We start from the raw sequence: 16,535 nt of genomic DNA, 5'->3' as shown, positions 1-16,535 counted from the left end.
TTTTTTTTTTTTTTTTTTTTTTTTTTTTTTTTTTTTTTGACCTCGTCCTTTTCCTTCAGTAAAATAATATTATTATAGATTAACAATTAGGTAAGTAATAGTTGTAGTAGTAGTTAGTAGTAGTCTTCTTTTGTAGCACAATAATCATCACTCACTTGCTCTCCCATTTGCACACACTTCTGCCCTCGCTCGCTAGCTCTCGCTTGCGGTCGCGCGCTCGCTATCTCACTCTCACTTCCCCCCCACCCGAATCGCGTAACGTCAGTCTCTCTACACGTATATATATATAAAGACTGGAGTCGGACTGCAGAATTTTTATTCATTCTGCCATTCTCGCTGCCATCGTCGCTCGCATCGTGATCGGTAGTGTATTTGCCTTTGTTTGTTTGTTTGTTTGTGTTTGTGGTTTGTAGAGACGATCATGGCACGTACGAAGCAGACCGCCCGTAAATCGACCGGTGGCAAGGCGCCCAGGAAACAGTTGGCGACGAAAGCTGCCCGCAAGAGCGCGCCGGCTACCGGCGGTGTCAAGAAGCCCCATCGTTACCGCCCCGGTACCGTCGCTCTTCGTGAGATCCGTCGCTACCAAAAATCGACTGAGCTTCTGATCCGCAAGTTGCCGTTCCAGCGCCTGGTCAGAGAAATCGCCCAGGACTTCAAGACCGACTTGCGTTTCCAGAGCTCCGCCGTGATGGCCCTTCAGGAGGCCAGCGAGGCTTACTTGGTGGGTCTTTTCGAAGACACCAACTTGTGCGCCATCCACGCCAAGCGAGTTACCATCATGCCCAAGGACATCCAACTCGCTCGCCGGATCAGAGGCGAACGTGCTTAAGTTTTCTTCAAATTAATAATAATATTGAAAAGGCCCTTTTCAGGGCCGCAATTTGATTCTACTATATGAATGTTTCTAACGGTGGGGTGTATGTATGTATGTATGTATGAAAAAACATGTAAAACATTACAAACTAATATATATATATATATATAGTAACAATAACATAATATAATAACAATATATAGTATATTAGAATCCGTCATACAGGGACACTTATATAGGGATATATATTATATTTTTTAGATTTATAAAAAAAAAAGTCTGGTATTTCAATCTTATCATAGAGGAAATAATGGAGGGGCTGTCCTGTATGTTAGAAGGTAGTCCCGTTTCACAGTTGACAATATTGAGTTTTATTTATTTTATTATATTTTTATTTATTTATTTATTTATTTATTATTATTATTATTATTATTTTTTTTATTTTATTTTATTATTTGATTATTTGTTTTAACACTGGGTGTGCGCCGGAGGGCGGGGGGTGGTTGGAGGGGAGCGGGGGGGGGGGTCAAAATATCGCCGCGCGGGTGGGGGGGACCGCCGCGCGCCGGCGTGCGGCGTGGGTATAAATATAACGTGATTACATTCTGTCAAAGTAGTTAGTTTTGCCGTTTCGCTCGCTTCGGACGTTGTACGCGTTCGCTGTTCATTTTAGTACAGTTTCGTATCGTATCGTGTATCCTATAATAATATATAGCGAACATGACCGGTCGCGGTAAAGGAGGAAAGGGTCTGGGAAAAGGAGGAGCCAAGCGTCACAGGAAGGTACTTCGTGACAACATCCAGGGCATCACGAAGCCCGCCATCCGTCGTCTTGCTCGTCGTGGTGGTGTCAAGCGTATCTCTGGTTTGATCTACGAGGAAACTCGTGGTGTTCTGAAGGTGTTCCTTGAGAACGTCATCCGTGATGCCGTCACCTACACGGAACACGCCAAGAGAAAGACGGTCACCGCCATGGATGTCGTCTACGCTCTGAAACGCCAGGGCCGCACTCTGTACGGTTTCGGCGGTTAAATGATGATGATGATGGAGGTGGTTGACGATATTGATCATCATCATCATCACCGTCCGTCGTCATCATTTATAATAATAAAAGGCCCTTTTTAGGGCCGCAAAATTGTCTAAATTACCGATTAGTTTCCGGTGGAATGGATATAAGTTTTTTTTTACGACCATAGGTTAATAAAATAAAAAAAAAAAAAAAAAAAAAAAAATATCACAATCATAATAATATATACTATACGCGCGTATAATACTCGCTCACCCCTACCGTGATATTATCGTTTTGCACGTTTTACTAAACTAGCTACACCCACCACTACCACCTAAGTAAGCTTTGCTTTGCTCTTACGGTGAATACTTTACTTACATACATACTTACACTCTGCTTAACCATGCTTGGCTAGCTAACTGAGGGTTCGAACGAATTAATGGATGAATGAATGAAAAAAAAAAAAAAAATATATATATATATATATATATATATATATATATATATATATATATATATATATATATATATAATATAATTTTCTCCTTTCTTTTTTTTTTAATTATTCGGGTGTTTGTTTGTTAATTTATTTATTTGGAGAAGGGTATTGTTGTTGTTGTTGTATACCGTACTCCGCATTAGTCATTGCTAGCAATGTACCCACAGACAGGTAGACTACTCGTACTCGATAGGCGGGCTAACAGGCCTGTTTTTTTTTCTTTTAAATAAATAAATATATAAATAAATAATTAATTATTAATAAATATATAAACGCACGTTATTGGTGACGCGTATTTATTCACAAGTAGTGAGAGTTAGTTCCCGTAGACACTTAAGTGAGAGAGACGCCGACGCCGATCATATAGCGACGTAGCTAAAGATTATTGTTTATTATTATATTATATAATACTTGAGATATAATTTAACTAAGAATTGTGTTGTTATTGTTTTGTTGTGATGTTGATCGAGACAATTATTATTGACGATCGGCGTGCGAACTTTGAACCGAAGACCGCTCCCTCCCCCTCCCCTACTCGTTTTGCTTTAATATTTATTTTTTTTTTTTTTTTTTGTTTCTTTCTTGCTTGTTCGCTAGTTGGTTGGCTTGCTAGCTATCTTGTTTGTTTGTTTGTTTGTTTGTTTGCTTGCTTGCTTGCTTGCTTGCTTGCTTACTCGTTCGCTCGTGCAATATATATAAATTAATTAATTACTGGACAATCGTATACTTTAAAAAAAAAAAAATAAATAAATAAATAAAAAAAAAAAAAGATTATTTATAACCACCACAAATGCAGGTTGCATTCTAACAAATGGACAGACGCCGTATGTATGTTCTTAAGCGTGCGGTTGGACGATCGACCGTACGTCTGCCGCCGACCGCGCGAGTTTTACGACCCTCCACTTGAGACGGTCAAAATAGACGCGTTAGCGATGCGACGTTTGAATAATTGCTACAGATTCGAAGAACGGTATCTTCACACTTGTAACGTCGACTCGTACACGCCAAAAACTCGTGTACAATTAAGAAAAATAACTTTTAAAGTGGACCCGAGGTACTCGCGATACACAACGACAAAAATATACCGCTCTCGCGCGACGCACGCGAACCTCACCGCCTCGGCGGTGCGTCGGATGCGGAGATCAACTCGGACAGGTCACTCCGGCGGGTCGTCCAGACCTGAATATTGTGAATATGACGTTTTAGACGCAATTAATCGGACGCGGGCTAGTGAAAACTTGGAAGTGTTCATACGAGAAAACGTCTAGCGGCACACGGGTTCTCGATACGGTATTGCCGAAGGTTTCATCGGTCGCCATGTACTGAAACGCAGCATAGCAAAAATAAGTGTAAAATTGATTGAATAATCTCTCATCTTTATATCGATATTTACACGTGCGTAAAACAAACACACACACACGATGGCCGACACAGCTGTAGCGTCCGAAACCCCCGCACCGGCGACGCCGGCGAAGAACCCGAAGGCGTCCGCTTCAGCGGCCGGCGGCGTCAAGAAGGCGAAAGCCAAACCGACGCACCCGAAGACCTCCGAGATGGTGAACAACGCCATTAAGGAGCTGAAGGAGCGCAGCGGATCCTCCCTGCAGGCGATCAAGAAATATATAGCCGCGCAGTACAAGGTTGACGCTGAAAAATTGGCACCGTTCATCAGAAAGTATCTCAAGAGCGCCGTCGAATCGGGAGCTCTGATTCAGACCAAGGGTCAGGGCGCGTCCGGTTCCTTCAAGCTCGACAAGTCGAAATCCTCCGCCGGGGGCAAGAAGAAGAGGTCGACGGCGTCGAGCAGGACCGGCTCCGCGGGTGCCTCCGCCTCGGGCGGCGGTAAGGGATCCTCTTCGGCCTCCTCCGCCGCCGCTTCGGCGACCGCCAAGTCCAGAAAGAAGGAGACGGCCGGCGCCGGTAAGGCGAAGAAGGCCGCCTCGTCCGCCGCATCGCCGTCCAAGTCGAAGGCGGCCACCAAAGACAAGAAGGCGGCCGCCGCCAAAAGGAAACCCGCCGCCGCCGCCGCCGCTGCCGCCGCGAGAAAGGCCTCCACGCCGGCCAAGGCGAAAGGCGGCGCCGCCGCAGCCGCCGCACCGAAGGCCAAGAAGACCGCCAAGCCGCCGACCAAGAAACCGAAGGCGCCCAAACCGAAGAAGACCGCCGCCGCCGCTTCCAAATCGAAGACCTCCGCTAAGAAGACCGCATCAGCCAAGAAGTAATAATTCGGCGGTGCGGTCTCTCTCGTCGCGAAGTAGACGTCGACCGACGGACGGACGGACGGACGGACGGACGGACGGACGGACGGACGGACGGACGGAGTCGGCCACGCTGAGAGCTGCTGTCACCTCCATCCACACCACCACGACACAACGACGTCGACCCCGCCGTCGTCGCTGTCGATAGAGAACGGATTAGGTTCGCATTTGGTGTGTGATAAAGTGTGTGGTGGTGCAGCAGCCGCAGTCGCCGCCCGGGTGCGTGTGATGCGATGCGCCTCCCCGCCGCCCCGCCGCGTCCCGCCGCTCTGCGTCCATGGACGACGACGACGACGACGACGACGGCGACGGCGACGCTGACTACGGCCCCCGATCGTGCGCGTGTGTCGTAGTGGTATCTGCAAACAAAAACAACAAAACAAAAAGCCCTTTTCAGGGCTAACAATATTTTTCTGAATTCGAAACGGTTTCTTGGCAGGCGGGACACGAGTGAGACACGACGTCGTAGTAGATTCATCTTCTTCATCAAACAGCAGGTGAACAGACGGCAACCGACCGTCGAACACGACGACGACGACGACGACGACGACGATTATATATTATATATAATAATATACAAGTAGTAGGCACAAGGTACATACACAATCTTCCAATAAAATCTTAATTTAAAACTATATTCTTAAATATATGCGCGTGCGAGCATGCATGCATGCATTCTATTGTCCATATATGCGTTTCTCCATCCAAAAGCAAGCAACAGTCGTCACCGTCACCCCGCCATCGCTATCGCCATCATTATCACCGAGCACCGTCTCTGCTGAACGCCCGACTGCCCGACTGCCCGACTCCCGACTCCCCCGATAAATAAATAAATATATATATACATACAACATTGTACAAGTACAAAAGTAGTATAACACACAACAACAACGACAACATAATCCGTAAAATGTAACCGAGCAAGCAAGTAGTACACTGTCTGTCTGTCTCGCTCGCTCGCTCTACGTTTCTCTCTCTCTCTCTCTCCGTAACCCCCCCCGATGTGCTCACGTAGCTCGCTGCGGCCCCGTCGACACGTATATATATATTACGAATATTGGATTCGTTCATTACTTACATTTTGTCGTATCGCTCGAACGTTTCCCGCTGGTCGCGAAACGTTTGTCCTATTCCTCTGTGTTATATATTTATTTACAAGACACACGACACACAATATGTCCGGACGCGGCAAAGGCGGCAAAGTCAAGGGGAAGGCGAAGTCGCGATCCAATCGCGCCGGTCTTCAGTTCCCGGTGGGCCGTATCCATAGGCTGCTGCGCAAGGGCAACTACGCGGAGCGCGTCGGTGCCGGCGCTCCGGTCTACCTGGCGGCCGTCATGGAGTACCTCGCCGCCGAGGTGCTAGAGTTGGCCGGCAACGCCGCTAGGGACAACAAGAAGACCAGGATCATACCGAGACACCTGCAGCTCGCCATAAGGAACGACGAGGAGTTGAACAAGCTGCTCTCCGGTGTCACCATCGCTCAGGGTGGCGTCCTCCCTAACATACAGGCGGTGCTCTTGCCCAAGAAGACCGAGAAGAAAGCTTAAGAGGTCTCGCTTCTCGTTTGCGCTCGCATTCATTCACATTCACATTCACATTCACACTCGCACTCCGACTAGCACACCTGCGCGGCGCGCGCTCGCCGGTCGAGTCCTTACGTCGTCGTCGCGGTGTGTCTTATGTGTGTGGTGTGGTGTGGTGTGATGTGATGTGACGTGAATGAGAAAAAAAAAAATAATAATAATAATAAAAAGGCCCTTTTTAGGGCCGCAATACTGATCTGAAATACGCAGTGCGCGTCTCTTGAGGAGAAGAAGGTCGATTCCGCGGTACAATTAATCCGCGTGTATATATGTAACGAAGAAAAATAATAAATAAATAAACATAATAGTTTTTATGTACACACAGAGATCGAGAACAGACATAGTGATATATTAATTTGTAATACTTATTTTGTAAATTCATTAACTATTGTAAATAAACTGGCTTAAAAAAAAAAAAAAAAAAAAAAAAAAGAATTCAATTGAGTTTCTTGCCAGTTCTTCTCAATTGGATCTATATACCGAACTGGACGGTAGGGTAAATATAAAATTATAATGTAAAAATTTTACGTTCATAAGCGGCTAAAATGTCCTACATGAATAAATGATTTTTGAATTTTGAATTTTGAATATTATTAAAAAAAAAAAAAAAAAAAAAAAAAAAACCGTCCCCGCCGGCGGGGACGCGATAATAATAATAATAATAATAATAAAATTATATATTTAAAAAGTGTGATTTATATTAATTAATTGATTGTATAGCTCATATGATATCAATTAACACTTGTCCTGGTACACGCCAATATCAGGTAAACAAACATACAATTATATTAATACTTAGAACCGTATCTTTTCTTATTAATTATAACAATTTGTGGATATTATTATTATTATAATTTTTTTTTTTTTTTTTTTTTTTTTTTTTTTCACACAATGATGATTTACCTTCACAACGAATCACCTATATTGACTTTTTTTTTTTTTTTTTATTTATTATTATTGTTGTTATTATTATTCTTTAAATAGGCGGGGGGGGGGGGGGGGGTAAACAAACATACAATTATATTAATACTTAGAGGTTTTGCAGTCTATTGCGGCGGCGCGATGCGCACGGTCCGCTATTGGTCGTAGCGCGCGTTACACCCGGTGCGCCCTCGAGCCGACCACGGTCTATATATATCAAGTAAGTGTGTTCGGATTATCGTTCATTGGTGTTTGTATCCACTCGTCCGTCGGTCGATTCTACTGTACGGCACGGTACGCGTCACTTTCGATTCTCGTTTTGTTTATTTGCGCATTTTTTATATCTTTTGCGGTTATTTGTTTATTTTTTTTTTTTTTTCTTCTTCCGTTTTTTTAAATATATAAATAATAATGCCGCCCAAGACCAGCGGAAAGGCAGCGAAGAAGGCCGGTAAGGCCCAGAAGAACATCGCCAAGGGAGACAAGAAGAAGAAGCGCAAGAGGAAGGAGAGCTACGCCATTTACATCTACAAAGTGTTGAAGCAGGTCCACCCCGACACTGGCATCTCCTCCAAAGCCATGACGATCATGAACAGCTTCGTCAACGACATTTTCGAGCGCATCGCCGGCGAGGCTAGCCGTCTCGCCCATTACAACAAGAGGTCCACGATCACCTCGAGGGAGGTGCAGACATCCGTGAGACTGCTGCTGCCCGGTGAGCTCGCCAAGCACGCAGTGAGCGAAGGCACCAAGGCGGTCACCAAGTACACCAGCTCCAAGTGAGGGTGATCGCCGCGGTGATTCTACTCCCCGACGGCGACGACGAGCACGAGCACGTGGACGAGGACGACCTCCATCAGCATCACCATCACCATCACTTTCTCCAGTGCCACCACCGCCGCCTCCTCGTCTCGTTTATAGTCGTCGTGCAACGATCGCTCTCTTTCTCTATCAAAATATAATAATAACAAAACAAAGGCCCTTTTCAGGGCCACAGAGTTGTTCAGTGTTATTGTAGTCTCTCGCAAGTTAGGACGGTCTGTCTATCCCTATGTATTTGTTTGAATATTATCTAACAACACACATTTAATAAGCCAATATACCGGTAAGAATATCACAATATATATATATATATATATATATATATATATATATATATATATATATATATATATATATAGAAACACCTGTGTGTGATATTTATTATATATAATCACGTCACAGGCTAAAACATCCACGATTATTATGTACCTATATGTCCGACTGAAGAGAAAATAATAATATAATATATATTCTTTATTTTCACTTGAACAAAAGATATACCGATTAGTTTGATGTGTTGAAAGAGAAAATAATTAGCGGTTAATCGAGTGCAGGAAAGGTACAGGCAAAAAGGTATACAAGGCAAATAGAATAAACATACACGTACACGTATAGTAGTAGTATTATTAGTTTAAAAAAACAAAAAAGTGGGATTTCAATCATTTTTCTTTAAGAAAAAATGGAGATAATGTTCTGTACGTTGGCAGATGGTGGCAACGTTTTTTTTTTTTTTTTTTTTTTTTTTTTTTTTTTTTTCGTCGTCCTTTTCCTTCAGTAAAATAATATTATTATAGATTAACAATTAGGTAAGTAATAGTTGTAGTAGTAGTTAGTAGTAGTCTTCTTTTGTAGCACAATAATCATCACTCACTTGCTCTCCCATTTGCACACACTTCTGCCCTCGCTCGCTAGCTCTCGCTTGCGGTCGCGCGCTCGCTATCTCACTCTCACTTCCCCCCCACCCTAATCGCGTAACGTCAGTCTCTCTACACGTATATATATATAAAGACTGGAGTCGGACTGCAGAATTTTTATTCATTCTGCCATTCTCGCTGCCATCGTCGCTCGCGTCGTGATCGGTAGTGTATTTGCCTTTGTTTGTTTGTTTGTTTGTGTTTGTGGTTTGTAGAGACGATCATGGCACGTACGAAGCAGACCGCCCGTAAATCGACCGGTGGCAAGGCGCCCAGGAAACAGTTGGCGACGAAAGCTGCCCGCAAGAGCGCGCCGGCTACCGGCGGTGTCAAGAAGCCGCATCGTTACAGGCCCGGCACCGTCGCCCTCCGTGAGATCCGCCGCTACCAGAAGAGCACCGAGTTGCTGATCCGCAAGTTGCCGTTCCAGCACCTGCTGCGAGAAATCGCCCAGGACTTCAAAAGTGATTGCGTTTCCAGAGTTCCGCCGTGATGACCTTTATTCAGGAGGCCAGCGAGGCTTACTTGGTGTGTCTTTTTGATGACACCAACTTGCGCGCCATCCACGCTAAGCGAGTTACCATCATGCCCAAGGACATCCAGCTTGCTCGCCGGATCAGAGGCGAACGTGCTTAAGTTTTCTTCAAATTAATAATAATAATGAAAAGGCCCTTTTCAGGGCCGCAATTTGATTCTACTATATGAATGTTTCTAACGGTGGGGTGTATGTATGTATGTATGTATGAAAAAACATGTAAAACATTACAAACTAATATATATATATATATATAGTAACAATAACATAATATAATAACAATATATAGTATATTAGAATCCGTCATACAGGGACACTTATATAGGGATATATATTATATTTTTTAGATTTATAAAAAAAAAAGTCTGGTATTTCAATCTTATCATAGAGGAAATAATGGAGGGGCTGTCCTGTATGTTAGAAGGTAGTCCCGTTTCACAGTTGACAATATTGAGTTTTATTTATTTTATTATATTTTTATTTATTTATTTATTTATTTATTATTATTATTATTATTATTTTTTTTATTTTATTTTATTATTTGATTATTTGTTTTAACACTGGGTGTGCGCCGGAGGGCGGGGGGTGGTTGGAGGGGAGCGGGGGGGGGGGGGGTCAAAATATCGCCGCGCGGGTGGGGGGGACCGCCGCGCGCCGGCGTGCGGCGTGGGTATAAATATAACGTGATTACATTCTGTCAAAGTAGTTAGTTTTGCCGTTTCGCTCGCTTCGGACGTTGTACGCGTTCGCTGTTCATTTTAGTACAGTTTCGTATCGTATCGTGTATCCTATAATAATATATAGCGAACATGACCGGTCGCGGCAAGGGAGGCAAAGGTCTTGGAAAAGGTGGCGCCAAGCGACACAGGAAGGTGCTTCGCGATAACATCCAGGGCATCACGAAGCCCGCCATCCGTCGTCTTGCTCGCCGTGGTGGTGTCAAGCGTATCTCTGGTTTGATCTACGAGGAAACTCGTGGTGTTCTGAAGGTGTTCCTTGAGAACGTCATCCGTGATGCCGTCACCTACACGGAACACGCCAAGAGAAAGACGGTCACCGCCATGGATGTCGTCTACGCTCTGAAACGCCAGGGCCGCACTCTGTACGGTTTCGGCGGTTAAATATTCATGATGATGGAGGTGGTTGACGATATTGATCATCATCATCATCACCGTCCGTCGTCATCATTTATAATAATAAAAGGCCCTTTTTAGGGCCGCAAAATTGTCTAAATTACCGATTAGTTTCCGGTGGAATGGATATAAGTTTTTTTTTACGACCATAGGTTAATAAAATAAAAAAAAAAAAAAAAAAAAAAAATATCACAATCATAATAATATATACTATACGCGCGTATAATACTCGCTCACCCCTACCGTGATATTATCGTTTTGCACGTTTTACTAAACTAGCTACACCCACCACTACCACCTAAGTAAGCTTTGCTTTGCTCTTACGGTGAATACTTTACTTACATACATACTTACACTCTGCTTAACCATGCTTGGCTAGCTAACTGAGGGTTCGAACGAATTAATGGATGAATGAATGAAAAAAAAAAAAAAAAAAAAAAAAAAATATATATATATATATATATATATATATATATATATATATATATATATATATATATATAATATAATTTTCTCCTTTCTTTTTTTTAATTATTCGGGTGTTTGTTTGTTAATTTATTTATTTGGAGAAGGGTATTGTTGTTGTTGTTGTATACCGTACTCCGCATTAGTCATTGCTAGCAATGTACCCACAGACAGGTAGACTACTCGTACTCGATAGGCGGGCTAACAGGCCTGTTTTTTTCTTTTAAATAAATAAATATATAAATAAATAATTAATTATTAATAAATATATAAACGCACGTTATTGGTGACGCGTATTTATTCACAAGTAGTGAGAGTTAGTTCCCGTAGACACTTAAGTGAGAGAGACGCCGACGCCGATCATATAGCGACGTAGCTAAAGATTATTGTTATTATTATATTATATAATACTTGAGATATAATTTAACTAAGAATTGTGTTGTTATTGTTTTGTTGTGATGTTGATCGAGACAATTATTATTGACGATCGGCGTGCGAACTTTGAACCGAAGACCGCTCCCTCCCCCTCCCCTACTCGTTTTGCTTTAATATTTATTTTTTTTTTTTTGTTTCTTTCTTGCTTGTTCGCTAGTTGGTTGGCTTGCTAGCTATCTTGTTTGTTTGTTTGTTTGTTTGTTTGCTTGCTTGCTTGCTTGCTTGCTTGCTTGCTTACTCGTTCGCTCGTGCAATATATATAAATTAATTAATTACTGGACAATCGTATACTTTAAAAAAAAAAAAATAAATAAATAAATAAAAATAAAAAATTATTTATAACCACCACAAATGCAGGTTGCATTCTAACAAATGGACAGACGCCGTATGTATGTTCTTAAGCGTGCGGTTGGACGATCGACCGTACGTCTGCCGCCGACCGCGCGAGTTTTACGACCCTCCACTTGAGACGGTCAAAATAGACGCGTTAGCGATGCGACGTTTGAATAATTGCTACAGATTCGAAGAACGGTATCTTCACACTTGTAACGTCGACTCGTACACGCCAAAAACTCGTGTACAATTAAGAAAAATAACTTTTAAAGTGGACCCGAGGTACTCGCGATACACAACGACAAAAATATACCGCTCTCGCGCGACGCACGCGAACCTCACCGCCTCGGCGGTGCGTCGGATGCGGAGATCAACTCGGACAGGTCACTCCGGCGGGTCGTCCAGACCTGAATATTGTGAATATGACGTTTTAGACGCAATTAATCGGACGCGGGCTAGTGAAAACTTGGAAGTGTTCATACGAGAAAACGTCTAGCGGCACACGGGTTCTCGATACGGTATTGCCGAAGGTTTCATCGGTCGCCATGTACTGAAACGCAGCATAGCAAAAATAAGTGTAAAATTGATTGAATAATCTCTCATCTTTATATCGATATTTACACGTGCGTAAAACAAACACACACACACGATGGCCGACACAGCTGTAGCGTCCGAAACCCCCGCACCGGCGACGCCGGCGAAGAAACCGAAGGCGTCCGCTTCAGCGGCCGGCGGCGTCAAGAAGGCGAAAGCCAAACCGACGCACCCGAAGACCTCCGAGATGGTGAACAACGCCATTAAGGAGCTGAAGGAGCGCAGCGGATCCTCCCTGCAGGCGATCAAGAAATATATAGCCGCGCAGTACAAGGTTGACGCTGAAAAATTGGCACCGTTCATCAGAAAGTATCTCAAGAGCGCCGTCGAATCGGGAGCTCTGATTCAGACCAAGGGTCAGGGCGCGTCCGGTTCCTTCAAGCTCGACAAGTCGAAATCCTCCGCCGGGGGCAAGAAGAAGAGGTCGACGGCGTCGAGCAGGACCGGCTCCGCGGGTGCCTCCGCCTCGGGCGGCGGTAAGGGATCCTCTTCGGCCTCCTCCGCCGCCGCTTCGGCGACCGCCAAGTCCAGAAAGAAGGAGACGGCCGGCGCCGGTAAGGCGAAGAAGGCCGCCTCGTCCGCCGCATCGCCGTCCAAGTCGAAGGCGGCCACCAAAGACAAGAAGGCGGCCGCCGCCAAAAGGAAACCCGCCGCCGCCGCCGCCGCTGCCGCCGCGAGAAAGGCCTCCACGCCGGCCAAGGCGAAAGGCGGCGCCGCCGCAGCCGCCGCACCGAAGGCCAAGAAGACCGCCAAGCCGCCGACCAAGAAACCGAAGGCGCCCAAACCGAAGAAGACCGCCGCCGCCGCTTCCAAATCGAAGACCTCCGCTAAGAAGACCGCATCAGCCAAGAAGTAATAATTCGGCGGTGCGGTCTCTCTCGTCGCGAAGTAGACGTCGACCGACGGACGGACGGACGGACGGACGGAGTCGGCCACGCTGAGAGCTGCTGTCACCTCCATCCACACCACCACGACACAACGACGTCGACCCCGCCGTCGTCGCTGTCGATAGAGAACGGATTAGGTTCGCATTTGGTGTGTGATAAAGTGTGTGGTGGTGCAGCAGCCGCAGTCGCCGCCCGGGTGCGTGTGATGCGATGCGCCTCCCCGCCGCCCCGCCGCGTCCCGCCGCTCTGCGTCCATGGACGACGACGACGACGACGACGACGGCGACGGCGACGCTGACTACGGCCCCCGATCGTGCGCGTGTGTCGTAGTGGTATCTGCAAACAAAAACAACAAAACAAAAAGCCCTTTTCAGGGCTAACAATATTTTTCTGAATTCGAAACGGTTTCTTGGCAGGCGGGACACGAGTGAGACACGACGTCGTAGTAGATTCATCTTCTTCATCAAACAGCAGGTGAACAGACGGCAACCGACCGTCGAACACGACGACGACGACGACGACGACGACGATTATATATTATATATAATAATATACAAGTAGTAGGCACAAGGTACATACACAATCTTCCAATAAAATCTTAATTTAAAACTATATTCTTAAATATATGCGCGTGCGAGCATGCATGCATGCATTCTATTGTCCATATATGCGTTTCTCCATCCAAAAGCAAGCAACAGTCGTCACCGTCACCCCGCCATCGCCATCGCCATCATTATCACCGAGCACCGTCTCTGCTGAACGCCCGACTGCCCGACTGCCCGACTCCCGACTCCCCCGATAAATAAATAAATATATATATACATACAACATTGTACAAGTACAAAGTAGTATAACACACAACAACAACGACAACATAATCCGTAAAATGTAACCGAGCAAGCAAGTAGTACACTGTCTGTCTGTCTCGCTCGCTCGCTCTACGTTTCGCTCTCTCTCTCTCTCCGTAACCCCCCCCGATGTGCTCACGTAGCTCGCTGCGGCCCCGTCGACACGTATATATATATTACGAATATTGGATTCGTTCATTACTTACATTTTGTCGTATCGCTCGAACGTTTCCCGCTGGTCGCGAAACGTTTGTCCTATTCCTCTGTGTTATATATTTATTTACAAGACACACGACACACAATATGTCCGGACGCGGCAAAGGCGGCAAAGTCAAGGGGAAGGCGAAGTCGCGATCCAATCGCGCCGGTCTTCAGTTCCCGGTGGGCCGTATCCATAGGCTGCTGCGCAAGGGCAACTACGCGGAGCGCGTCGGTGCCGGCGCTCCGGTCTACCTGGCGGCCGTCATGGAGTACCTCGCCGCCGAGGTGCTAGAGTTGGCCGGCAACGCCGCTAGGGACAACAAGAAGACCAGGATCATACCGAGACACCTGCAGCTCGCCATAAGGAACGACGAGGAGTTGAACAAGCTGCTCTCCGGTGTCACCATCGCTCAGGGTGGCGTCCTCCCTAACATACAGGCGGTGCTCTTGCCCAAGAAGACCGAGAAGAAAGCTTAAGAGGTCTCGCTTCTCGTTTGCGCTCGCATTCATTCACATTCACATTCACATTCACACTCGCACTCCGACTAGCACACCTGCGCGGCGCGCGCTCGCCGGTCGAGTCCTTACGTCGTCGTCGCGGTGTGTCTTATGTGTGTGGTGTGGTGTGGTGTGATGTGATGTGACGTGAATGAGAAAAAAAAAAATAATAATAATAATAAAAAGGCCCTTTTTAGGGCCGCAATACTGATCTGAAATACGCAGTGCGCGTCTCTTGAGGAGAAGAAGGTCGATTCCGCGGTACAATTAATCCGCGTGTATATATGTAACGAAGAAAAATAATAAATAAATAAACATAATAGTTTTTATGTACACACAGAGATCGAGAACAGACATAGTGATATATTAATTTGTAATACTTATTTTGTAAATTCATTAACTATTGTAAATAAACTGGCTTAAAAAAAAAAAAAAAAAAAAAAAAAAAGTAATTCAATTGAGTTTCTTGCCAGTTCTTCTCAATTGGATCTATATACCGAACTGGACGGTAGGGTAAATATAAAATTATAATGTAAAAATTTTACGTTCATAAGCGGCTAAAATGTCCTACATGAATAAATGATTTTTGAATTTTGAATTTTGAATATTATTAAAAAAAAAAAAAAAAAAAAAAAAAAAATAATAATAATAATAATAATAATAAAATTATATATTTAAAAAGTGTGATTTATATTAATTAATTGATTGTATAGCTCATATGATATCAATTAACACTTGTCCTGGTACACGCCAATATCAGGTAAACAAACATACAATTATATTAATACTTAGAACCGTATCTTTTCTTATTAATTATAACAATTTGTGGATATTATTATTATTATAATTTTTTTTTTTTTTTTTTTTTTTTTTTTTTTTTTTTTTTTTCACACAATGATGATTTACCTTCACAACGAATCACCTATATTGACTTTTTTTTTTTTTTTTTTTATTTATTATTATTGTTGTTATTATTATTCTTTAAATAGGCGGGGGGGGGGGGGGGTTTTGCAGTCTATTGCGGCGGCGCGATGCGCACGGTCCGCTATTGGTCGTAGCGCGCGTTACACCCGGTGCGCCCTCGAGCCGACCACGGTCTATATATATCAAGTAAGTGTGTTCGGATTATCGTTCATTGGTGTTTGTATCCACTCGTCCGTCGGTCGATTCTACTGTACGGCACGGTACGCGTCACTTTCGATTCTCGTTTTGTTTATTTGCGCATTTTTTATATCTTTTGCGGTTATTTGTTTATTTTTTTTTTTTTTCTTCTTCCGTTTTTTTAAATATATAAATAATAATGCCGCCCAAGATTAGCGGAAAGGCAGCGAAGAAGGCCGGTAAGGCCCAGAAGAACATCGCCAAGGGAGACAAGAAGAAGAAGCGCAAGAGGAAGGAGAGCTACGCCATTTACATCTACAAAGTGTTGAAGCAGGTCCACCCCGACACTGGTATATCCAGCAAGGCGATGTCGATCATGAACTCCTTCGTGAACGATATATTTGAGCGCATCGCGGCCGAGGCTAGCCGTCTCGCCCATTACAACAAGAGGTCCACGATCACCTCGAGGGAGGTGCAGACATCCGTGAGACTGCTGCTGCCCGGTGAGCTCGCCAAGCACGCAGTGAGCGAAGGCACCAAGGCGGTCACCAAGTACACCAGCTCCAAGTGAGGAGGTGATCGCCGCGGTGATTCTACTCCCCGACGGCGACGACGAGCACGAGCACGTGGACGAGGACGACCTCCATCAGCATCACCATCACCATCACTTTCTCCAGTG

At 44.7% G+C, this 16,535-nt stretch overlaps 6 protein-coding genes and 1 pseudogene across 6 annotated transcripts in view; all 7 read left to right on the top strand.

Moving 5' to 3' along the window:
- The first annotated feature begins 3,735 nt into the window (after positions 1 to 3,735).
- Positions 3,736 to 5,221, top strand: LOC128202138 (late histone H1-like). The gene has a single exon (XM_052901321.1). The coding sequence runs from the start codon at positions 3,747 to 3,749 to the stop codon at positions 4,545 to 4,547; it is 801 nt and encodes a 266-aa protein (XP_052757281.1). The 5' UTR covers positions 3,736 to 3,746; the 3' UTR covers positions 4,548 to 5,221.
- Positions 5,222 to 5,642: 421 nt separating this feature from the next.
- LOC128202143 (histone H2A) lies at positions 5,643 to 6,359 on the top strand. The gene has a single exon (XM_052901327.1). It carries the CDS (start codon positions 5,759 to 5,761, stop codon positions 6,131 to 6,133), a length of 375 nt encoding a protein of 124 aa, XP_052757287.1. The 5' UTR covers positions 5,643 to 5,758; the 3' UTR covers positions 6,134 to 6,359.
- Positions 6,360 to 7,208: 849 nt separating this feature from the next.
- On the top strand, positions 7,209 to 8,088 carry LOC128202158 (histone H2B-like). The gene has a single exon (XM_052901343.1). The coding sequence runs from the start codon at positions 7,502 to 7,504 to the stop codon at positions 7,871 to 7,873; it is 372 nt and encodes a 123-aa protein (XP_052757303.1). The 5' UTR covers positions 7,209 to 7,501; the 3' UTR covers positions 7,874 to 8,088.
- A 576-nt stretch (positions 8,089 to 8,664) lies between these two features.
- Positions 8,665 to 9,813, top strand: LOC128202145 (histone H3-like; annotated as a pseudogene).
- A 2,476-nt stretch (positions 9,814 to 12,289) lies between these two features.
- Positions 12,290 to 13,823, top strand: LOC128202133 (late histone H1-like). Its single transcript, XM_052901316.1, has one exon. The coding sequence runs from the start codon at positions 12,377 to 12,379 to the stop codon at positions 13,175 to 13,177; it is 801 nt and encodes a 266-aa protein (XP_052757276.1). The 5' UTR covers positions 12,290 to 12,376; the 3' UTR covers positions 13,178 to 13,823.
- Positions 13,824 to 14,237: 414 nt separating this feature from the next.
- LOC128202142 (histone H2A) lies at positions 14,238 to 14,960 on the top strand. Its single transcript, XM_052901326.1, has one exon. It carries the CDS (start codon positions 14,360 to 14,362, stop codon positions 14,732 to 14,734), a length of 375 nt encoding a protein of 124 aa, XP_052757286.1. The 5' UTR covers positions 14,238 to 14,359; the 3' UTR covers positions 14,735 to 14,960.
- A 797-nt stretch (positions 14,961 to 15,757) lies between these two features.
- Positions 15,758 to 16,535, top strand: part of LOC128202154 (histone H2B.3) — an 887-nt gene continuing 109 nt past the window's right edge. The window contains exon 1 of the mRNA XM_052901339.1: positions 15,758 to 16,535. This exon is cut by the window's right edge and continues 109 nt beyond it. Coding sequence (XP_052757299.1) covers positions 16,056 to 16,427 — 372 coding nt within the window. The 5' untranslated portion in view covers positions 15,758 to 16,055 and the 3' untranslated portion in view covers positions 16,428 to 16,535.

Source organism: Galleria mellonella, unplaced genomic scaffold (genome assembly GCF_026898425.1).
Source record: "Galleria mellonella isolate WM207_F2 unplaced genomic scaffold, CSIRO_AGI_GalMel_v1 utg778, whole genome shotgun sequence".
In the NCBI taxonomy this organism is placed as follows: domain Eukaryota; kingdom Metazoa; phylum Arthropoda; class Insecta; order Lepidoptera; family Pyralidae; genus Galleria; species Galleria mellonella.
Note: the sequence above shows the minus strand (reverse complement) of the source record. Positions and strands in the feature narration are given on the sequence as shown.

What these genes read in the sequence shown, in the direction of transcription:
- LOC128202133 (XM_052901316.1), top strand. Translation starts at nt 12,377, where the DNA reads ATGGCCGACACAGCTGTAGCGTCCGAAACCCCCGCACCGGCGACGCCG.
- LOC128202158 (XM_052901343.1), top strand. Translation starts at nt 7,502, where the DNA reads ATGCCGCCCAAGACCAGCGGAAAGGCAGCGAAGAAGGCCGGTAAGGCC.
- LOC128202142 (XM_052901326.1), top strand. Translation starts at nt 14,360, where the DNA reads ATGTCCGGACGCGGCAAAGGCGGCAAAGTCAAGGGGAAGGCGAAGTCG.
- LOC128202138 (XM_052901321.1), top strand. Translation starts at nt 3,747, where the DNA reads ATGGCCGACACAGCTGTAGCGTCCGAAACCCCCGCACCGGCGACGCCG.
- LOC128202143 (XM_052901327.1), top strand. Translation starts at nt 5,759, where the DNA reads ATGTCCGGACGCGGCAAAGGCGGCAAAGTCAAGGGGAAGGCGAAGTCG.